We start from the raw sequence: 24,114 nt of genomic DNA, 5'->3' as shown, positions 1-24,114 counted from the left end.
TGATGATGATGATGATCAGGAGGAGTAGCATGATGATGATGATGATGATGTGATAGAGATGTTAAAAGACCCTCTGTCCATGGAGATGATGAAGAGAGCGTCTCATGAGCCTGATCACTGGTTCAGGTTTGATGGGAGGAGGAGCTGGACTGGAGGATCTCTGTGGCTTCAGCTGGAGGGGAGAACTCTGGAGAACATTCACACTCTCATCTATGAACTGTGGTTTGAGAGATTCTGGATTCACGTGGGTGAGCTTCCACTGTGCTGGAGTCTGATAGACGGGGTGAGGAGTTCAGACATCCAGAGGGAGGAGAGCCGCTGTTCCCCCGCGTCCACCTGAGCCACGAGCTGGTTTCTGAAGCTCCCTGTGGAGAGTCACCGTCCCATCAGACCGGAGAACGAGTGAGAACAAGGAGAGAGTTTCCTCCTTCTCTCCCTGAGCGTCTGTTCTCTGTGACTCTGCTGAGTGGGTTCCATCTCCTGAGAGAACAACTGACTGAGAGTCACAGACACAACCAGCTGCAGGTGAAGAGTGAAGCTGAACTGAGATCAGTTAGAAACACTCTGAAGCAGAGGATCATGGGTAATATCCAGCGATCAGGTGTGATTCAGGTCTGCAGGAGGAGACTCAGAGTCCCTGGAGGGATTTGACCTCTCGTCAGGATCCTGAGAACGAGGACGGACGAGGGACGACAAACAAAACGTGAAAATAATAAATTCTGGAGACGAATGAGACGAAAAGTCAACGTTGAGCTTCGGTCTCATCGTGAACCTGAATGTTAACGATGCATTAAGGAAATTAAAAAGTCTGTTCTGTCGTCTGAAAGGATTAAAAAAGTCTCATGTCTCTGCAGGATTTAATAAAACTGATCTGTGTGTTTATCTTCAGTCGACTCGTCTTCCTGAGAGTCAGAAATAAATGAGTCTGTTTCTGCTTTATGATCCAAAAGAAAAAATTAGAGAAATTAAAGAAAATTACAACAAAACAATGTGACAACGTTATGAGGTTTCTCAGTGTTTCTTTCCTCCAGCGAGTTTTAAAGGTTCCTTATGAAAGTAAAAGTTCTGCAGAGTTAAAAAGTCAAAGTCACAGATTCTCATTCACATTTGAAAACACACAGAACAGACAGAGGCTGACAAGAGGAGCTGCAGCATTCTACAGTCGAAACAATCATTTAAATCTGAATATTTCTCCCTTGAAAGGAAACGACTCCTGGATCCTGAATGAAAAACGTGAAACCATGTTTAAAGTCTCTAGATCGAGATCTTTATTTGGATCAAGACTCTGAATTTGTCTGATTCTCGGTTCAGCTCCAGGAATAAAGTTAAAAAACAATCACATCCTGTAACAACAAAGAAACAGATCAATAAACGACCCGAGGTTTTCAGGAGTTCTTCATTCGCCCGTGTTTTATCCGTCTGTTACGTTTCCTGAACATTCGTCTCCAGACTCACAAATAAATAAATAAAAAAAGACTCTGAATAAACAAACTGGACGAGGCTCTGGTTTAATGAAGCAAAGGAAACGTTTGCTCAGAGTTTTGTTAACGATCGTCTGTTTTTCTTCCTCTGCTGCGTCAACGGACGCCCTGCGGAGTTCAAACACACAAACACACACACACAAACAGACACACACAAACACAGAGGGATTATTATGCACCAGTGGTCCGGGTAAAGCTTTTGTATCCACATGTTCGTCTTCAGAGTCGGAGGCTGAGCAGCTCAGGAGGAAGCAGCAGGAAACAGTGAACAGGTTCGATGCCGGTCACAGGTTCGATGCCGGTCACAGGTTTGATGCCGGTCGCGGGTTAGAGCTGGTTTGTCTCTTACAGCCTCACAAACATCACAGGACAGAAAATGTCCGGAGTCACGTCTGATGCTTGTTTGTATTTAACCTGCAGAATGTTCCTACACGTTCTCTCAGATCAGCTGACCGTCGCTCCAACGTTCTCCAAACACACGACGATGGTTCAAACCCCACGAGGGACGTGACCCGAGTGAAGGGACCTGATTCCCTGAGGCCCCGTTCACACCTGATCTGAACCTGAGGGATCTGGTCCCATGTGGTACAACACACGTGACACTACAGCTCCTGCATCTGTCTCATAATGTGGAGAAACCTCTGAACGTGGTCTGAGTCTCAACAGGTCCTCGGTGCCTCTCGGGATTCAGACCGGAACTTAGCGTTGTCCGCTGGTCCACAGCGTACAGCAGAGGTACGTCCCGTCACCGCTTTCCTTCAGTTTGGTGTCGAGCTGCAGATGAAGGTCAGACTCATAAACAGGTGCAGGTTTAATGGAGGTGATTATTTAGCTTCCTCCTCCTCCGGCCGTGTCCCTGCTGCTTTCAACCGGTGACATCACAACCAACGAGACTTTAGAATCTAAAGTCTCTTGACATTGATCTAAAGTTTAGATCAATGATGAAGTGTCAGAATCACTGACACTTCATCCAATCTGAGTGAAAGTGAAGAAGAAAATAAACATCAGGTGACGTCTCAAACTCCAGAGACGGTATCAGACTTCAGCTCAATCATTTCTGACCGAGTGCAGAAGATCAGTTATTATTCTCGTTTGTAGTTTTATTATAATAATTTATAATTGATATGTTATTGGCACTATCACCAATCTCTGCACCTCAGCACCGCACGTGCCAATAACTCTGTAACTGTGTATATTTTGTTCTATATATTTGATTTATATTGTTTTCTGTTCAGTGCACTAACGAACGACACCAAGGCAATTTCCTGTGTGTGCAATCATACTTGGCAAATAAAATAATTCTGATTCTGATTCAGATGTGTTAATATCTGTATCACTGAGAAACAACTACAAACACACATAATGATAATCCTCATATTTCTGCTCCGGAGGTTTTTGTGAAAACATTCAGTCATTGATTGGAGCAGCCTTGAGCTGCCCCCCCCCCCCCCCTCACTGGTGCTACAGCTCGTTATTCTAAAACAAAAGAAGATGATTCAGTCGACGTTCATCACGAGTCTCAGTCAGAAACACGTCGAGCTCTGGAACTTTCCTCTGAAAGGAGCTGAGTTGACGACAGAGGGAATCAAACACAAGTCAAGGACTCGAAGTCGCAGTCGTCATCAGTGTCTCTCAGAACGTTTTTATTTCCCATGCATAGTTTGGACAAGAGTGTAGTGGAACTGAAATGAATTGGAAAAAAAAAATAAGGAAAAATAACAGTTTTGACACTCGCTGTGATTTTATCCTTCGTGGACGTCAGAGATTAATCATCAACAAAACACATTTTAAAAAGTTTCAGCGATGGTGAATCAACAAAGTCCTTCGAGCTGGAACCATGATGCGTTTAGAAAAAGGGGGAAAGTGCTACAGAACATAAATATATTACAAAACAACTGAAAACATTAAGCATATTTTTATACAACACAGTGCAATAAAAAGGGGGGGAAAGTTTCGAGGTTGATTTTCCAGCAAGTTCCTCAATCTTCTTCTTCTTCTTCTTCTTCTTCGTCTTCTTCTTCTTCTCTAACTTTTAGAAACGAGACATTAACCAGCACAACTGTAAACATGTGTCGGTTAAAAATGTAAAGATGGACGACATGACGGCTCCCGAAAGTGAAGCCAAAACCTCTGAGTTGCCCCCTGGTGGCTGGCGGCAGTACGGGTCATAAACCTCACCGCCTCCATGTTAGCAGATAGGACCAGTCTAAAGAAATCTAAATATATATATTTCAAAGGTGTTTTCTGTCGTTTTAGGAACTTATACGTTTGGTTTTATTAACAAATTTGAAACCTCATGATTGACAGCTGAGACTGACTCGTGATTGGCCGAGAGCATGTGTGGGCGGGAGCATTTTGTATCCGAAAAGTTTTTCCTTCATTTTGTACAGTGGGAGGATGAAGAGACATGTCGTCCATTTGTATTTACAGTCTCTGGGAGTTCATGATGTAAAACTGTAAAAGTACTTTGTAGTTTATGATTGATAGAAAGAGCAGAGTTTGATGTCAGGTCTAAAATACCTGACGTTATAATATACATATAACTCTGGATTCATTCAAACTGCATGAATTGGATTATTTTGGTTTTATTTGTTGTAGTTTGACTCTTTCGGTTGTTGTGTCTCTCGTGAATTAACTTTCTTGCAACAGGTGAACGTAGCGTTTAGCTGCTAAAGAGCCAGAAGCTGGTGGAGAACAAATCGGAGCTAAAAGGCTGAATATTGATCTCGGATCTAAAGAGACAACAGAAACAAAAGCAAACGAATCTCACTGGGTGACAACTTTCTAATAGCTGCTGAATTAAAGTCCAGATCTGTCCTGGGTTCGTACGTTTACCGTGATACTAGCATCTTATCGATTCATTCTAACATGAACTGGTCATTAACGTCCTCCACTGCCGAGCATCTCAGCCACTTGCTGTTTGTGAGTTTGGAGTTTTAGTGTCGTGAAGTTCCACTTGTTGACCTGAACGTTCATCTCTCAGGATTTATGGGAGAAAAAAATACCAATTTAGTTTTTTAGCTTAAAGATAAAAACACGAGTTCACAGTTCTGACTAACACTGTATTGCAACTCCAAAAGCAGCGTGGGAAACTGTGGCGTTAACTGTGTGTGTGTCTTTGTGAGATCACACACACACACACACACTCACACACCACGGGTCACAGTAAGTGGTTATTACAGATGTGCTTCCTCGTCTGTGTGAGGCGTTTCTCTAACATGTGACTTTTCCCTGCTGAGCCTTCATTACCGGACAGAAATACAATCATCAAACAGAAAAAGAGAAACCGAAGAGCTGTTGTGTTTTGTGTCGACGTCTGTTAACGAGACGCACGGAGTCAGAGTGAGAAACTAAAGAGTGAAACCTGTGGGTTTTTGTACCTTAACACCGGAGGAGCCTCGTTCTCCCTGAACAGTGTCAGAAACTCTCTCTTCTACGACCTGATGTGAAAAGCTGTGAGCGAGGAAGCTGCTCGATCGCGTTGCTAGTCAGCGAAGAACAAGAAGGGATAAAAATAAACACTCCACCGGTTTCGCAGATCTCGGCATCAATTAAAGACTCGAGCAGAACACGACAGGCTAACGTGATAGGCTAACAGAGTTCAGTGTGATTACTGGGAGAAGATATTACATATCTACATTTAGAAAATACACTTCAACACAGCCGGCTCCGAACGGTTCCTTCCAACAGTATGAAAAATATACAAATAAAAAATACAAATACTCTCAGACACTAGGTAGTTTTCTGTTGACATGAAATCAGTGAGGACTAAAAGATAAATATTTCACATTTTTTTCTCCCTTGTGTTTTGAAGAGAAAATAAAAAATTTGTGTGTATGAAAGAGAGAAAGGAAAAGTCGTCCATTTGTAAATATCACCCTTCAGGAATTAGTAACATCGTGATAACATCTGTTTTCAGCTGAAAACACTTTAGCTTCTATAGTGAGCAACAAAAAAAAAGAGCCAGTGTTGAAACCAAAAGCATCATAGAATTATTTCTTCAGACATCATACACTATGCACAGGTCTTAAAAAAAAAATGAACAATGATCGGGTCTTTTCCTTCAAAGAGAAACGACCCCCCCCGCTCAGGAAAGAATCAAATCAGCATCATCGTTACTGTGAGATCATCGTCTCCGTCCAACAGTCAGAATCTAATCACTACCATCATAAACACACATTTTAACGTCCCACAATGCAACATACAATGAGGCCTGGGAGCGGGAGATGTTGGGTATGAAGACAGAGAGCGATGTCCTCAGCTCTTAGTGTCCTACACACTTTGACCCATATAAGGAGGATTCTCACTGTGTGTTCGTAACACCACCTGCAGCAGCCGGGCGGCGGCCCCGTCAGGTGAGTAACAGTCATTCATTGTCATTTAGAGTCACGTCAGCTGAGCGCCAGCTGGGCACCCGGGTGGGAGGACTGGCACCGAGGGACGAGCTTCTCGGAGCCGCCGCTCAGAGAGAGAATGGGGGGGGGGGGGAGGAGAACGTCCCGGCTCACTTGACGTGTTCGGCACTGTGGGAAGAGCAGTAGTATTTCTTATGAGCTATGAACGTGGAGAGGCTGCTGAACTTGATGTTGCACAGTCGGCAGAAGCGGGAGTTACCGTTCTGGACGGGGGAGATCACTGTGGTTTTGAGGCCGGGGATCTGGGCCGACTGGGGAGAGGAGATGTGACTGGAGATCACGGTCAGGTTGGCTTTGTCTGGAAGGTGGGACGATCCCACCGTCTCCCTTAGGACCTCAGGCACAGGTGACACAGACAGAGAGGGAGGCGCTGGGGGGGACATGGGCAGAGGGGAGACAGCCGAAGGTGAAGTACCCCCCGGTGAAGGAGTGCTGTTCACCCGCGGGGAAACAGGAGAGTTGGTTGCGCTCCTGGCCTGCCCGTTGATGCTGTCTCTGTGAACCCGGGACACCAGTCTGGACTGGCTGTTGGGGGTTGTTGAAATGGTTGCAGCAGCTCCGTCTCTGGGACTAAGGCTGGGGCTGCGGCTGACTGCGCTGCCCGGCTGCGGCAGGGCCTCCTGCGGTGGCTGAATGGTCGCGACAAGGCTGTGGGTCGTCCTGAAGTGTTCCATCAGGTCACCGGTGATGGGTCTGTTGGGGCAGTATGGGCAGACCACCTGAGGAGAACCAGCACCTGCACCTTTGGCTCCAGCTCCCGGGATGGCTGCAAGCGTGGTGGTGGGATGAGGAGGAGATGTGGCTTCAGAGGCCGGTAAGGCAGACGGACGAGGGCTGGACGAGGAGCCTCGAGTCTGAGCCACCCACTCGGCGGGGAGAGCCTTCGCCTCCATCGGGTGCAGGAGATCCGGCCGCTCCTGGTGAGGCCTGCTTTTGGGAGAGGTGGAGGCGGATCTCTTGAGCCTGTGAAGCTGCTCCAAGGTGTGGGGCTGGAGTGTGGTGGCGGGGCAGTAGTAGGTTTTATGGGCCAGGTAGTTCTCGATGCTGTTGAAGCTGATGCTGCAGGCGGTGCACTTGTGATAGTCTGTGAGAGGCAGGGCAGGGAGGAGGCTGCTGCTGTGCCGGGGAACATCGCTCAGACGGGGCCTCTTGCTGAGGTCGATTGGGCCGTCGCCTTCTGGGCTGGAGCCGCCGGCCGCGCCGGGAGAAACCTCCTGCTTCATTGCCAAGCCCAGAACAGAGGGGGAGGGGGCAGAGGCAGCCGCAGAAGCAGCAGCAGCCGCGGCGGCAGCAGCAGCGTTAGCTAAAGCCTCGGTTCTGGCCATGTGGATCTCGTACATCTTCTTACGCTTACGAGTGCGAATGGGCTGGGGATGGAAGGCTGCTCCGGTGGTCGCCTTGGCCATGTGTACGGACCGGTGGTTGGTCGGGTCGTGGCGCGACGCGCAGTAGAAACGCTTGTGAACAGTGTAGTTCTCATGACGGCTGAAGCGGATGTTGCAGGCCACGCAGAAGGTTCTGTTGGGATCATCTTCCTGGTCCTCGGCAGAACCGCTCGCTGGACTCTGGCTGCCTTCGCTTGCTCTTCCTCCAACGCCACCTCCTCCCACACTTGTAGCTCCGCCTTCCCCTTCAGATGAAGACGATATTCCCTCTCTCCCTGCAGGAGTCTCTATCTTCACCTCCACCACTCTCCGGGGTTCTGTCGCTCCAGCGGGAGAGTCAGAGTCGGCAGGAGAAGCCGAGGCAGCTCTACTTGCTGCTCCGCCCTGAGGAGAGGCGGAGGAGCCATGTGCTCCACTGGAAGGCACCGAGGCGGAGGTGGCATCCCTCGTTAATCCAGGGCCTGAAGCAGAGGTGTCTCCTTCCGCCTGGTGCCTGCTGGAGCAGTAGAGCCTCTTATGTGCATAGAAGTTGTTGATGTTGTTGAAGGTGATGTCGCACTCGAAGCAGGTGGCTCCTTTGTGAGGTGGAGTGGCAGCAGCGGTGGATGCGGTCGAACCAGCCGGGAAAAACGCAGCCGGGTTGTTCTGAGGCGCCGTCTGTCCCTGTTTCAGACGACTGTGGACCATCTCCGACATTTTTGCGAGTATTTCCGAGGCCTGAGGCAAAATGGCCGCCTCGGGATTAAACATGTACTGTGGCAAGAACATTGCTCCCCCGGGAAGAACGGACTCTGCACCTCCCACAGGGGCGGGGCTGGACCCAGGAGTGGGGCTGGTTGGTTCTGCCTTCACGGTGGCGGTGGCTGGACTCTTCGGAGAACCTGATGTCCGACTGGAGGAGCTGGCGATGTGTCCCTTACTGTCCCTTGTTTTCCTTATTTCTTCTTGCTTCCCCTTCTCTCCACCAGCCTCCACCTCTTCCTCCTCCTCCTCCTCCTCTCCAGCCTCCGTGATCTCCATTTCTTGAATCTCTGAGTCTGAATGCGGCTCCTCCTTTATCTTTAGCTCAGTGGTTGCTGCATCAGGAGAGTTGTAATCCCGGGGGGTGGCTGAGCTGCCGTTAGCGCCCGGGCTGGACGAGTCCGGTTTAGGGACACAGGCGAGGGGCTCCCTCTCGTGAGGAGACAGCTGAGGGGCGTCGACTGACGATGGGGTGATTTGGCGAGGGGTGGGGCTCCTCTCGGTCGGGACCCTGACCTCCAGGTGGGTTCGTACGTGCTGCTGAAGCTGCGCCGGAGAGTCCGAGTTGTGGCCGCACACTTGACACTTCAGCACCACACCAGAGTCTCCTGGACTGAGACCTGAGAAGCAGAGTCGAGGTTAGTAAACTGTAAAACTGAGCAGACACTGATATCGAACGCTAACACGCTTTACCACACGGCCAGAGCCCTGTGAGGTTCAATCATTGTAATATTTCCTCAATGCTAAAAGTAAATTATAACAGAACATCAGAAGAAAAAGGAAGATGTAGAATATGTTCTGTCCTCCAGTGAAGTTCGGTTTTCTTTTAGCCACTAACGCAGATTAAAGACGACAACACAGCGCCCCCTAGTGGCGGAACTAGATCGTTGAGAGTTCAGGTTCATAAGCTGGTTCCAATTCTAACCCACAGTATTCTCCACATTGTTCCACGCTGCTGGGACTCACCGGTGGACAGGGGCAGCTTGGGGAGGCCCGGCCCCGGGGAGTAGACCTCGCTGCGGGACCCGGGCTGACACACCATGTGGCTGGTGACCAGGTGGCTGTACAGGATGTCCCTCGTGGTCGACACAAAGCCGCAGCCGTGACACAAGCCGTTCAGCGTGTCCGTGTGCACCTTGAGGTGCCGCTCACAGTTTGCTTTGGTGGTGAAGGCTGACAGGCAGATGAGACAGACGAAAGGACGTTCACCTGTGGGAGGACAGAGACGGACGATGAGTCAGAGGGACAGAAACAGAATCTGGTGGATTAGAACCTCAGTGTTTTCACTTCTCTCACCGCTGTGTGTGCGCATGTGGATCTCCAGGGAGCTGGCGCTGGGGCAGCTCTTGTTGCATTGTGGGAAGGGACAGACGCGTTCGTTGGGGTACGAGTCCTTGGGTTTGTCCTGCGGGGGGGACGAGGCGGCGGCCGGCTGCTTCTGGCGGCTGGCGCAGTAATACATGAGGTGGGCCTGCAGGTTCCTCTCACTGCGGTACCAGATCCCACAGTCCTTACACGGGAAGATGTCCTCTGAGGGGGACACGAGCAGAGACAATGAGGTCCTCACATTCACACAAACAGATAATCATTTAAATCTTACCCTAACATTCACTGTAGACTAGTTTAACATTTATTAAAATGCACATGTTTTGGTTGAACTACAGGTTCGGGAAGAACTTTTTACATTTGAGTGGGAATCGGGATCAAGGGATGGATCCAGGAATTAGTTGTTGCGTTCTTTAATATTGTGAAATTTGAATTTTGTTTAAATCAGCCATGTTGACAGAACTGATATTTATTAAATCGTGAAAAATTGGTGTCTGTTAATGTGTTTCTATATCAAACAATTTATGTTTCTCACAAACACAAACACCCCCACAAGCCACTGATGTATCCTTGGCAACAGGGCACAGTTTATCAAAGATCTCCTCATTAATATTATTTGTGTAACCAGACGTCGGAATGTGTGAACATGCAACGTGATCATGTTTGCATTGAAACACACAATGTGGCCGACGGTAAGCAGCAGAGGCTTGTGGGAAAACACTCAAAGACCTGCAGTGACATCTTGTGGCCAAAGAAAACATTACAGCTTTCAGACAAGTGGTAAATTACAGCAGATCCCAGTGGAGAGCAGGTTCCAGTTTAAACTCTTCAGTAATTCACTTAAGTTTTGACTCATTTTAATATGAATCAAACTCTAATCGATAAAAGAAACTACATAAAAACACAGGATGTATTTTATTGTACAAATTAGAATATCTATACTTCATTCTTCAGGTTTTCATGCCTTGTATACAATACTCACTATTAACAATAGCAGTGGCCAAGATGGCGGCCATGCCGGCTTGCTGTGGGAGGAGCTGAATCTCGGAGCGCAGCGCCGCCGGGTACATTGGCTCCTCCTTCACCGCCGCCTGATGCTGGGTGATGAGGCCGAGCGGGGGAGAGGGCGGGGCCAGAGGAGGGGAGGAGGGGGGGGGAGGAGACAGGGAGGCCAGGAGGCCTTCGCCCGCCACCAGCTCCCTGTCGACCTTACAGAACAACGCGTCACCTGAAAACACACAAAACAACTTTCAGACTCTGAAAGTGAACCTGAACTTTACCTTTAACATATAACACATAACATATCCACTGAGACGAGTCCTTCACTGACTTTATGTTTAAGAGTGGACAAAATAATAGAGACACTTGGACACTGTCCTAACGACGGCTCGAGACAGGGACTCAGAGTCTGTTTGTTATCCACAGACTGAGTTGGTTCTGGTTCAGGTTCTGGTTCAAACACATAGATATACACACTTATCACATCCAAAGGAGGCGTGTCCTCTGCCGTCACTCACCTCGGCTGTAGATGGTACAGTTGGCAGCTGAGGGGTCAGAGGTCAGAGGGAGTCGACTAATCCAACAATCTGGATCTTCACAAATCAACTTCGACTTCTGCAACACAAGGAACAAGAGGACGGGAGGTGAACGACCTTTCCACTGGAAAACTGTTTGTACATTAAAGAATCCAATAAGACGAAAATGGAATAAAAACTGTGATATCAAACTTTACTACTTTATTCTACTTGAGCCAGTAACAACAGTTTCTAGATATTAAAATCAATCTTTTAATCTGCATCAGTGAACAAATGATGACCACAGGACATTTTCCATGAGAGGGACCGAGAGTAATCTGATAAGAAATGTATTAAATGTACATATTTACTTCTTAACTGCATATGTTCACATGTTAATACCTTTACATCCTCAACACGGCTTCACAGGTCAAATTAAACCGATGCTGCTCCAACACAAGTCTTTAAACAGCTTGATATGAAAACATGAGATCATCACAGAAGCATTAATTGTCACACGGTGTCGTCCAGCGAGCGGCCGCTGGTAAACACTGTTTATAAAAAAGACTGGCATCGAACAGACGGTGATTACAACCACAGATGGAAATGAGGAAATGAAGGGAGCACGGGCCGAACAAAGCCACGAAGAAAGGAGAAGAGGAAGAGAAGAGGAAGAGAGACCCCGGGGGGGGGGAGTGAGAGAAGAAAGGGAGGAGAAAGAAGATCTGATGAGGTCGACAGGCGGCTATTCACACAGCTGCCATAATAAGATCCACAGTGGATACAGTGGACAAAGGCCGGAGAGTCGGCATCCAGTGTCTGTAGGTATGAGAGAGAGAGAGAGGGAGCGAGACAGAGAGGGAGAGAGAGAGAGAGAGAGCAGGAGGGAGAGCGAGACAGAGAGAGAGAGAGAGAGAGAGAGAGAACAATCTTGTCTTTGTCCCTGTGAGGCACCAGGAGTATTTCCTCTGACAATCACTCCCTGGACACAGGTTTATCCCACGTCTCCATGACACATGCACGCACACATGCACACACACGCACAAATGCACAAACACACACGCCTCATAAGCTGTTTCAGACATGACCTGCGGGCCAGACTGAATAATAATAATAATAATTATACTGTTTTCAGGAAGTCAGGTTCATTTCCTTCTCCTCCAGGTGCTTACATGTTGTTTTCTGCTGTTGCAACAAGTTTATCTTTAAACAACACTAAGGAAATATACAAAAATGATAGATACAGTATAATATATAATAATAAGTTAAAGGATTCCCTGTCAACCCACACGAGGCAGCAAAGCAGCAAACAGAAACCGCTTCTCAAATTCAACATCAGAAGTGAGTCACTATGATTCTATAACTTCAAACTAACACAACACAGAAAAGAGTGAAAGTCCTGAAGCATATTTCCCGTGGATAACACAATAGAGAGAAGGTGAAGTGTAAGTTGTTTAACTGGCAGTGTTACACATGTGGAATGTGTGTAACATCTTAATCTCTCATCGTCTCTGTGGTGCAGTATCATGGTTTCTCCACCAGGAGGCGCCCTGCCCTCACCACTGGACCTGTGTCCTCGGACTGAGCTGGATGTCACAGGTCAAAGTTCACGTGACGGAGTTGCCTGATTGTTTGTGTGTTTTTTTGTGTGTCGCTGTGTGAACCTGCTGTTTCCCGACTTCACCGTTTGATTTTAAACACTGAACATTTCACTGCTCATAAGTTGTTATTCCTCATTTTTGAAGCTGCAGTTTATCTCATATCTAAAATAATGAATATTCTCTGTCTGAATTAAAGACTTAAATATTCTAGGAATGGCATCACCGATGGCAGCTTTTAAAAAAAAATCTCCAAACCCTAATCAGCACTTACTCATCAAATTCTAATTTCCCTGTTATTGCTTTCTTTTGTAATTTTACAGTGATTATTATTCCTTTGTGTTATCAGTGGTGCTGCGTTCACACACACGAGCTGATCAGTGTGTAGCCTCGGCAGTGGACGCTGTTGTGTTGAGGAACAGGAAGTGTGTGTTTCCTATTAACCGACACATTTCACACATTCAACCCAAAGATAATCACACAGACTGATAAATATCCTCATGGCTCATTTATCTGACATCTTCTACTTCTGTCTGTAATAAAGTGTCCACCACCTGGTTCCAGTCACTTCAATCCTGAACCTCCTTCATTACACAACACTCACACAGACACACACACACACACACACACACGGAGAACATGATGTTACATCTACATTAAACCTAATGATGGTGACACTTCTTTATTATTAATTGTTCCATTAGTAGAAATGTAGTGAAGTGAAGCAGCTCAGAATCAAAGGCCCGTTCACACCAGGTCTCTGTTCTGAAGTTTCCAGGTTCAACGACACGTTTCCTCTAAAAAGTAAAGCGACACAATGGATTCTAAAGTTTCTGGTGTTCATCCGGTGAAGATGTCAGAATACAGGTTTGTCTAAAGTTGTAATTTAATATAAAAAGCTCATTTTAATGTTCAAACAAACGCCTTGTTCACGCTGATCTTCACCAACATCTGTCGGATTCCAAACATCGTCTGCTCTTTGTGAACAGAAATAACAGAGACTCTGGTCTGACTCTGTTAATAGTGCAAACAGGAGAATTGAATCATATCTTTCATGCTACTTTTTAAATCACATGTAAAAACTGTAATTGATCCATGTCCACTGAGTCTGAGCCGGAGCTGAAACCTGGAATACCTGAGTCCTCCGGCCGGTGGGCAGCCGGTGAGAAGCGAGGACAGAGGAGAGGACAGAGGAGAGGAAGCTCTCAGTCGGCTGTGCACGGAGCAGATTGTATTTCATGGAGAACTAGCGCTGATGTGCAGATACGACTGCTTTTGTTTTAATTTGTAACCCAATGCTGGAGCCGTCTGAGCTGTAAGTACTGCTAATTTGTTTCAGACTAATTCATCACGGCCACGGCTTTGGAATTCACCATGATAGGGCAATGGGGAGAGCTCAGTAGCAGAACACACACAAACACACAGACACACACACAACGCAAGAGAAAAAGAACAACACACACTTGTTCGTCTGAGATCTAAAATACACAGTAATTACTTATCGTCACACTTAAGAGTGTGATACTCTCCCATCGTGTCTTATATGAGAATTAATTACATTTTCATCTCAAGTCAATATTGTTCTCTTCTCCCTGGCGGAGTTCCCGTTCAGTTTCTACTGCAGCTGAAGTTTTACTGCACTCGAGGAGAAGAAGAGAAGAAAAACATGAAACCCTGAGTCTCTGATCGATAGTTAATAAACTTCACAGATGTTATTTCTCTTCATCTGATGTCTGACCACAGAAATCAGTCACTTCCATCCTCACGTCACTGAAAACGCTCCAACCTGTGATATTCAAAACTACTTCTCCTGACTGTGGTTCCACTCAGGAACCACTCAGGTCCTGACATGAACAGGAAGTGGAGACGCCGACGCTGCAGGAATCCCGTGGACTCATCAGGATTCAGGAAACGCTGCAGCAGCTCCAGCAGCGTGAGCCACACAGTCTGTGAAGCTCCTGCAGGTCTCAGGTCAGCGCGTCCTCGACGTGACCGCAGCGGAAACTGAAGGAAGATTCTCATCGACTGCAGATTCTGCTGCTTCTACTTCAGATGGTGGAAAGTGGAGGATTCGACTTGAAGGACTCAAAATGCAGAAAACACACACGGGTTCGAATCCCAGGTGAGTGAAGAGGATCGAGACTCGAGAGCAGTTTCTGTTTCCTGGGTCTTTAGAACTCTAACAACTCATAAACCATGTGTTGTTGTGCTGCTTTCCCCCTCGCACAAAGACAAACACACAACCAACACTGCTTCACGTGTGCTAATGAGAATCAGAGGCAAAGGGCCAGACCATGTGTGTGTGTGTGTGTGTGTGTGTGTGTGTGTGTGTGTGTGTGTGTGTAATTAACCAGGCCAGGGGAGAATACAGATGCCAGAGATGTGGCAGAACGGGAGGCCACTGGATGGTATCAAACTCTTTTCACGTCTCTTGGTCTGAAGCCCATCTCCTTGACTCCGGCGGCCGAGAGTCAACAGAGGAACACGACCAGACCGGGGTTCAAACCCCCGGGGTGTCGCCCGACGAGAGGAGGTTATGACCAGGGACAGTTTGGAGATGAGGAAGTGACGCGTGGCTTTAGTTTGATTCTCAGGTTCCGGCCGTTTGATTCCCAAACAACCTGATCGATTAGAGATCAACAGATTGGTCCACCACTGATGAAGGTGTCACCTCCTCTTCCTCCGTTCTCACCCCGTCATCTATCAGCGGGATGTCAGGCTCCCTGGCAGAGCTCCATCTGGGTGGAGAGCGTCGCCTTAAGCCCCGTCAGCCGGAGGAGAGTCTTTGAGCTCCAGTCTAAGCCCCTCGCCCGGACCCTGGTCCCCTCATGAATATTAACCAGCCCCGAGCCCGGCTTTAATCTGCCTGATACCCGCACTGCTGCCGCTGAGACGATAGCGAATCTAATTATTTGGTCTGATATTAACCCCCCCCCCCCAACACCACCACCACACACACCACTCCACCCCCAACAGCCTGACTTCACTATAGCTGCTGTAACATGTGTGTGTGTCGGCACATACACACGCCACCGTCTTTTAACAAAGTCAATTCACATATAACATTCACACACACTTTCTCTCTCTCTCTCTCTCTCCCCCCTTCTCTCTCTCTCTCTCCCTCTCTCTCTCTCCCACACACACCTCCCCACCAACCGCCCTCCACCTCCAGCTCAGCCTGCGACGCCCTCTCTCTCTTATCAGGCCCAAAAACGCCCTCCTCCTCCGCCGATAAAACTTGAATGCAAATGATGCCAGGCTGATTTCATTTCTTCATTTTCTTCCTCCGTACCCTCTCTCAGTATCAGAATGCCCCCCCCCCCCCCTCACTCGCCCTCCCTCCCACCCACTCCCTCTCTCTCAGGGGAACCAAATAGCAGCGATGATGAGATGATGGGAAACGGAAAAGAAGAACTTTCCCTTAAGTAACCCCATTGTATGCCCCCCCATTCAAATTTTAACGTGCATATACACATATAAATCCCCCCCCCCACCCCACACACCCCCCCACCATGCAGATGAGCAGATGAGCAGATTGAGATTGGTCCGTGCAGCTGTCAACGGCCACACGTTTACTGCCTCCACTGGGGAATAAGTATGTTTGTTTATGCAAATCACTGGTTCACATCTCGAACATCTATAGGTCTCAGTGGTGGATACTGTTTCATATGGTCTAATATGATTTACACTGGTCTATGACGTCTATAATGGTCATCACACGGTCGGTGGGAAACTGAGCGTGCAGAGTAAGATATTAAAGATTCAGATGTTTATTCTGTAAAAGATTAAAAAGTCTATATTATCACGACACTGTGTATAAACTCTTGAAGCACAGATCTTTCTTCAGTGACTAAGGCTTAATGTAAACTTTGAGGTTGGAGTCTGTGGCTCCACTGAACCGTGTCGTGTTCTCACAGATTTCTGTTCTGTTATTAATGACGGGAAGTGAAACACATCTTCATTAGACTGAAGTACTTTTAGCTTTGAATACTTGATGTTTTCTATAATAGTCATACATATCGTTATCATAAATCTCCTTGGATTTTCTCTGAAGTGCAATTATCTTTCAGGTCGGTCTTTAATGCAATAGTATTATGCATAATCAATGATTGTAAGGGCCAGTACAGGATATTATATATATGAAAAACAAACTAAGAGATTTTATAGTTTTAAGAAACATTCTCAAACTAGTGTTTTGTATTTTATTGTGTTGTTTGAAGTGTTTGTGAAGTTCCCTGCTCCTCTGGATGGAAGGTAGTGCTCTGCTCCTCCGCTGACCTTTCCATCCCTCGTTCATTCATTCCTCTCATTCACTCAATCACCCGATTCAGCCTCTTCCTCCGTTCTCCTCTTTCACCCTCTCCCCTGCACTGCATCCTTCCTTTTGTACACTTCTCTCTTTCTCTCTTCCTTAATCTCCAGTTCTCTTCCTCTCTCCAACTCTCATTCCTGCCCTTCTGTCTGCCGGCCCCTCCTCCTCCTCCTCCTCCGTCCTATCTCTCCCTCTTTTCTCTCTCCGTCTCTCGTTCTATCTCTCGGCTACAGGAAATGGTTTCTTCCCCCCGATCCAGGGGCTTGGAGGGTTGTACTCACTGTCCCAAACAAAGAGGTCACTGTGTGAATCCTCCAAAAATACAAAGAAAAGGAAGGCAGATAAAAATCAGAAACCTGCTCTCATCCGCCTCTCACACACACACACAGACACACACACACACAGAGACACACACACTTCACCTCCACTGCACTCACGCAAACCATTTCAACATCCACCGGAGACACACAATACCATTTTAAACTGTATATTTCACTCACGAGGGGCAAATACAGTCAATACAGTAACATGACATTCCTCCCGCAGAGCCGCGCCCCTCCGAGAACACGTCTTTAAAAAGAAACGGGGGGGGGGGGGGGGGGGGGGAGTGGAGAGAGCCAGGTTTGATGAGCTGCATGCAAATGACATGTAAAAATATAAAACTGCAATACTTAAAACGGGGGCCAAGATAAGAGATTTGAAAATGAGGCACTCTTGGAAAGCGGGCTCCTGAACTGCCGGAGATGAGGCTCAGAGATAGAGAGAATAGAGGTTTTCCCTCTCCTCTCCTCCTCCTCCTCCTCCCTTACACCTCCTCCTCCTCCTCCACCCTGCAGAAGCCGCTGCAGATGACAGCGAGATGCAGATACCAACCAGTCGTTGCCACTGAGTGATGAACACCTCCTGCCTTTGTCTCCTGCAGCCCTCCTCCACCTCTCTTTTGCAGTTTCTCTCTCTTTCCTCTCATATTTCTTTTTCGTCTCTCACTTCTTTCTTTTTTTTGGTTTCAGTCGATGGACCTTTCCGTCCTCTCTCGTCTCTTGTCTCTTATTCCTCTTCCTTCCTGGCCCGCATTTCTGTCTATCAGTATTTTATCTCTTCTGGCGGTTTTCTCTCTCTCTCTCCCTCTCTCCAATCACCCCCCCCCCCCCCCCCTCTCTCTCGGGGTGATAGGCTCTTCTGTCAGGGCCAGATAGACACTCCAGGAGACAGAAAGCTACTGTCATGATGTGGGCGAGTCAGACGACAGGTGAGAGCATATGAAGCGCACCGATCCAATCACCACAGATAAAAGCTATAGGTCCCATTAAGGCCACGACACTCGGGGTCAACGTTTTGAGGTCGTGTTTGAAATCCCAGTGACAAACCAGTCAGAGCCTCCACACAGCGGTAAGAAGGAGGATTCACTCTGTGGTGGCACTGGAACAGGTTCCTCCTTCAGGCTGGTTGCTTGTTTATCTCCTTGTTTGTTTGGAGTCACTGATTTCCAGTAAACTTGATGGAAAACTGGGACGGGGCCCAAGAAGGAGCTCGTTAAAGTGTCACTGAGACTCTTCTCATTTCCTTTGGAACACGCCACCATCGTAAATTTACTATTTTGGGTCAATCACTCTTATATTCACTCAATCAGGAAATAAGGAAGGACAAGCAAACTGGAGGAGAAAGCTTCTCTCAGACATGATCTCAGCGGATTCATGGCTCCACTCATTTGCTGCAGTTGTTTTTCTCCTGTGAAGCAGCAGCAGGTTGTCGGGTCCGACTCGTTCACACCAACAGGAACATGTGGGAACATCCAGGCGAGGGGCGGAGCCTGTAGAGCAGCAGGAGGCCGGACATGACGTATAAACTCTGCTGTGGAAACATCAGTGTTGTTGTTTACAGCTCCTCCACACCGGAGTCGGCCCTCATCACCAGAAGATCTGGAACCTCCTCGTGTTTCCAAGTGGACGTCTTCGTCTTCTACGTGTCCGGCTCCTCTTCTTCATCCTGAGATGTTTGTGTTCTTCCAGCTTCACGTGATAGAAACCTCATCAACACGTCCACTCGCTCACTGGGAACATTCTCCTACTGTGTTCTCACAGGAACTCATATTTCTGAGGCCTGAGAGCAGCTGGGGTTGAGGTTAGAGGACGTGGTCCCTTCGGTCGACCTGTGGTCACGATACGATGCTGCAGGACCTGAGCCTTCACCCTTAGAGGTCGGAGAATTATCACTGACAGCTTCACTCCACCTTCACACCTCAGGGTGTGAAGGTGGAGTTCCTCACCTGTGTTGTTCAGGATGAGTGAGATCTGTGATAAATCCCAGTCGGGGCACGTTAAGCAGTGCAAACAAGGCTTTTGCCCAAATGATATTCATGATACCGCTCCACTCGCTTCCACTACAACCCATAAGCCAACAAAGATAAGTGTGGTTTGATGTGAAGAGAGAGGTTAGGTTGCCTCACATCACGTTTAACTAAGATTTATGTATCTGCCTCAGGACGACAGAGGATGGATTTCAATCTCTGAGGGAACCACAGTAGAACATTCAGATTTTGTTTGAGTGTTTTTACAGGTAGAAGCTCTGGTTCTCTGGAGGAAGCTCCCCGTGTCTCACATCCTTCTGGGGGGCATCGCAGAAGGTGTCTCAACACTCACCGTAATCATCAATTTGTCATCTTCTGTCGGAGCACCATTTTAATTAATATTCTAATTTGATGGGCGGAGGAGAGGGAGAAACAGAGAGGCAGAGAAACACTGTTGATGGATCCAGATAAAAATATAAAGATCAGAATCCGGTTGTAAACAAACTGGCTCAGAGTCAGTGTGTGTGTGTGTTTTGGGGGGGGGGGGGCAGGGAGGGGGGGAAGAGAGACAGAAACTAAGAAGGAGACAGACATCACCTTCACTCGTCCTTCCAGGGGAGTGAGGAGAGGAGAGGAGGCAGAGAGGAGGAGAGATAGGGAGTGAGAGGAGACTACCCAAAAAGTGTTTGAAAAGCCGTGGGTGGCGCGCCTTATCGCCCCGGTTCTCCTGGAGAGATTATTGGGGGATTAGTGCGAACGCTTGTTTCTAAAACATGATGAAAAGACGTTTGGTGCGTGATAACGCTTTGAACTCCCCTACTCTGCTCCTTCTAGGATCGTGCCTCCAGGCCGCCGTTCCACGAAAGACAGGATTGGGGTGGGGGGTGGGTGGGGGAGCTGCTGGAGGATGGGAGACAATGGAGGAGGTGTGGTACGAGGAGTTTCTCCTGTGGCACCACTTCACTTAAAGATGCAACAGGTGCAGCAGACTCCACCCTCCGTCGCTCTGGCTTCACCCAAAAGTCTGAGAGGGAAATTTTTTTACAGGAAATCTGCAACTTCAGTCCAATAACATGCACGGGCACTATCAGTTAATTAAAGCAGGATCCAATCAGAAGGGGAGCAGATATAATATCAGATTTGTTGTGTGCGATCCAATCACACGAGCAGCACTGGCTGGTTCCTGGGTTTCCACGGAGGAGGACTCGGCTGCTCACTGAACCACAGACTGAGGAATCAGCAGCCGGCTGATCAGCTGATCAGTCAACATTATTACAGCCTGTTCTAAAGTCCAACAGCCATATCACACAGAATATATTTAAATAGATAAATGGTTTTACGCCTCTTTCTCAAGAGATGCAAATGACAGGATTTCCATATGACACAGGCCAGTTAACACGGAGCTAATCTACTGAAGGAGATCTGCTGGAGGGCGAGCGAGGACTGGATCTCATCTCTCTCTCTCTCTCTCTGCCCCATTCCTCCCAACCAGGAAACTCACCAGCAACCACATGATGAAGGCTCCAACGCTGAAGACGTATAATTAATAAGATATTAAGGTCATTTCACGTGATGGGGCAGGGAGGTGCTTTACATCGGGGGAAACAAAGACCAGTTCCTCAGGTCAGAACTTGTCCACTCCCCCCTCTGAGACAATCCTCTGATGATGGTACCTTAAGGAACCGTTAGGACTTTGTCTCTGTTCACTCCGTCTGGATTTTAATCCCAATAGTCGTATTTTAATGTATTTACTTTATAAACATGAAATATTGTTCTGGCCTCCAAATGACACGTGTTTACAGAGAGTGTAAACTGGAATCCACTGTAGGAATGCAGTGTGATGGGTCCAGCTTTACTGGGAGATGAGCAGATTTCTCCTCTCCAATTCACGGAGGAGGATAGCCCTGACCCCTGCTGACCCACGAGGGAGGGAGGGAGGGAGGGAGGGAGGCAGGGAGGGATGGAGGGATGGAGGGGATGGAGGAGGATGTGGAGTGACAGGGGGAGAAACACAGGAGGAATGTGAGATTACAGCCACTATCTCCAGAAGATACTGAAGGTCCGTCTCCTCACTCCTTCAGTCCGCAGAGCGGGGGGGGGGAGGAGGAGGAGGGGGGGGGGGGGGGGGAGCGGAGAGAAAATGGGTTTTAAGAGTCGGAACGAGATGTTTTCCATATGAATGAAAACCTCTCAAAAGAACAAAAATGGACTTTACAGTTTAGAGGAGGACGGTGTGGGCAGCGGAAGGGGGGGAAGAACAAAAGGTGATGGGTGAGTCAGCGTGTGTGTGTGTCTGAGTGCTCGTGCACGCACACACACACACACACACACACACACACACTCACACTCACACACACACACACACACACACATCTATCTGCACACTCAGAACCTCACTGATAATAAACGAAATCTTAGAAATGAGAGCCTATCAAGCAGGAATCAATCACTGGGGTTTGTTGTCCAGGAGGATGGCGCCATGTGGAGATAAAAAGGCAGGCGGACGTCTGGGGAGGATGGAGGGAGGAGAGGAGGAGAGGAGGAGAGGAGAGGAGGGTGGAGGAGAGGAGGAGAGGAGAGGAGAGGAGGAGAGGAGGATGGAAAAAGGTCTGGTTGGTGGTATTTTTCATTTGAACTCTGTCCTGACTGGATGTGAACTGGTTCGGACACAGATGTGCATCCAGATGTTAAACTGGACTAAAGGTTTTTCCTACGTGGAATAAGAACAACATGAAACATTCTCGAGAGATAAGAAAGGTGAAACTGGTATAGATAAAAAATTAAGCAGAAAAATGAGGCAGTAACACCCTGCATGTGTGTGTGTGTGTGTGTGTGTGTGTGGTAAGAGTTGGAGCTCCGTGCCAGGAAGCCTCTCCCAGCATCAGTATCATATGATTAGATGGACTTGCACATGATGCACGAACCCAGCCTCTGATAGGGCTCCATCCGGTCCCACTGTTCCCAGGGACCACACACACACACACACACACACACACACACACACACACACACACACACACACACACACACACACACACACACACACACACACACACACACACACACACACACACACACACACACACACACACACACACGCACACAAAAGTCCAAAACTTCATTCATCGTCTCTTTGTTAAGCGACCTCTGACCTCTCAGTATGACAACACGTGTACGACATGATGTGTTATTGTAAACACTCTCATTACATTGTATTTGGATCTGCACCAGATGACACACAGTCAAACATATTAGTCCCCAGAACATGTTTTTTCAATCAGATCCATGAATCAATAAAAAATCTCCGCCTCTAACCCAGAAAAATTAAATCCAGATCCAGATCTGAATAAAATGTAACTGCTGCCTCCCTGAAACAAACATGTCCGGTGGTTTTTGAAAAAATGCTGCTAACAAACAAACGCAGATAAACACATAACTTTCATTTTTGGTTCCTGTCTGATTAAGAGCTAAAAAAGCTCATATTTGTTCTATAACAGTCAGATTTGTCTCTGCAAATCAGAATTATGCTTAATATTAATGAATCTCCAAACTATTTCAGGTCAATCAATAATTATTTAGTTGATAAAATTACCAATAAAAAAAATACCAATTAACTGAAATTAACTCATAATCATTAGTTCCAAAACAAAAACTGTCAATTTACATTTATATTAAATATTAAAAGCAAGAAATCATCACATTAGAAAAGAAGGAAGTCGAGAACAATGTTAATCAATGACACAGCTGATTGATTTCAGGCTTCAGCTCATCTTTTACCTTTTTTACTGCATTTGTGAATCATAAATGATCAAATTTCTGATGTTTCTATTCTTTTCTTTTCAATAAATTGAACAAAAAACTAATTAAATATTTTTGCTTGTTTAAATAAAACATTAACCATCAGACACCTGCTCTAAAATACCAACCTGATCAAATTGTCATGAACAGATTTCTCTTCAACAGACATATGTGTGATCATGTGTATGAATGATGTGATTGGAGGATCCTCTGAGGACGGATCACTCTCATTGGACGGTGAAGACGTTGGCGCTCTTACCTCGGCCTCCTCGTCGTCTGTGCTGCCCTTCGATTGGAGGATTCCCGGGTAAGGACCCCACGTGGTGTCGGGGTGAAGGTCCCTGCCGGCCACCACCCGGCTTCCACCGCCTTCTTCACTGAACTCCAGGTCATCTGTGGAGGAGGAGAGAGGGGGGGGGTCATCCTTCAGATTGTACAGATGCATCAACACGTTAATGTGCCAAAGTGATAATGACCTCATCATACACCCGCTGCTTTAGGAGACACGCTGGATGGACATTTAGAAGCTTTTATAGAATCTTTCATTGTCTTTTTTAATGTTGAGCCTGAACTGTTGTTAGAAAAACCTTCTGACACAAATCACGACATGTTCTTCTTCTGAGCTAAAGTTAAAGATGTTGAGTCGAGGCACAAGTTCCCATCAAAATATCAGTTTCAGCTGTGAACAGCTCCGACTGAAACCCGACTCAGCTGACGGGCTACAAAACATCCAGAGAAACAATCGACAAAAGCATCATGTGGCTCGAACTCGACCTGAACCCCGGCTCCAGAGAGAACGAGTGACGGGCGAGCAACAGCAGGGGGAGTTCAGCACCAGCAGAGCACTCTCTGTCCTGCTTGGTTCAAACGGGGAAACTTCTTGTGTACTTCCTCAAAGCGATAAGTGCAGAGCGATGGCAGTGACGGCTGTGGTCGGAGCCTGCTGCAGCCCAGATAGAGCCAGATAGCCAGGAGGCACGGAGGCCTGATCCATTTATTTAACAAAAGAGAGAGAGACAGCTCAGAGTGCAGGAGGAGCAGCTGTCGCCTACTTCAGAAAAGTTTCAGCAAATCTGAGGAGAAAACGAAGAAGTTTGAGAAACACTAACGAGACGATGTCGGGATTAACGGCAGCTGATCAGCTGCTGGACAACTAGCTCTCTCTCTCTCTCTCTCATTCTCTCTCTCTCATTAACAAACACAAAATAAAAAGCCAACGCTCCATTCCTTCTCCCCCCCCCCCACTCATCTGGTCCA

General features: G+C 47.4%; 1 protein-coding gene across 1 annotated transcript; it reads right to left on the bottom strand.

Annotated features, from left to right (window-relative positions):
- Positions 1-3,103: 3,103 nt before the first annotated feature.
- On the bottom strand, positions 3,104-23,250 carry zfpm1 (zinc finger protein, FOG family member 1; the record flags this gene model as incomplete). The annotated part of the gene is given in 6 exon segments (XM_053427047.1): positions 3,104-8,642; positions 8,989-9,231; positions 9,319-9,552; positions 10,331-10,576; positions 10,866-10,962; positions 23,117-23,250. Coding segments are annotated over 6 exon segments (3,611 nt in total), but the record flags the coding sequence as incomplete, so codon positions are not given.
- Positions 23,251-24,114: the final 864 nt, after the last annotated feature.

This window comes from Pleuronectes platessa, chromosome 7 (assembly GCF_947347685.1).
Source record: "Pleuronectes platessa chromosome 7, fPlePla1.1, whole genome shotgun sequence".
Lineage (NCBI taxonomy): Eukaryota > Metazoa > Chordata > Actinopteri > Pleuronectiformes > Pleuronectidae > Pleuronectes > Pleuronectes platessa.
Note: the sequence above shows the minus strand (reverse complement) of the source record. Positions and strands in the feature narration are given on the sequence as shown.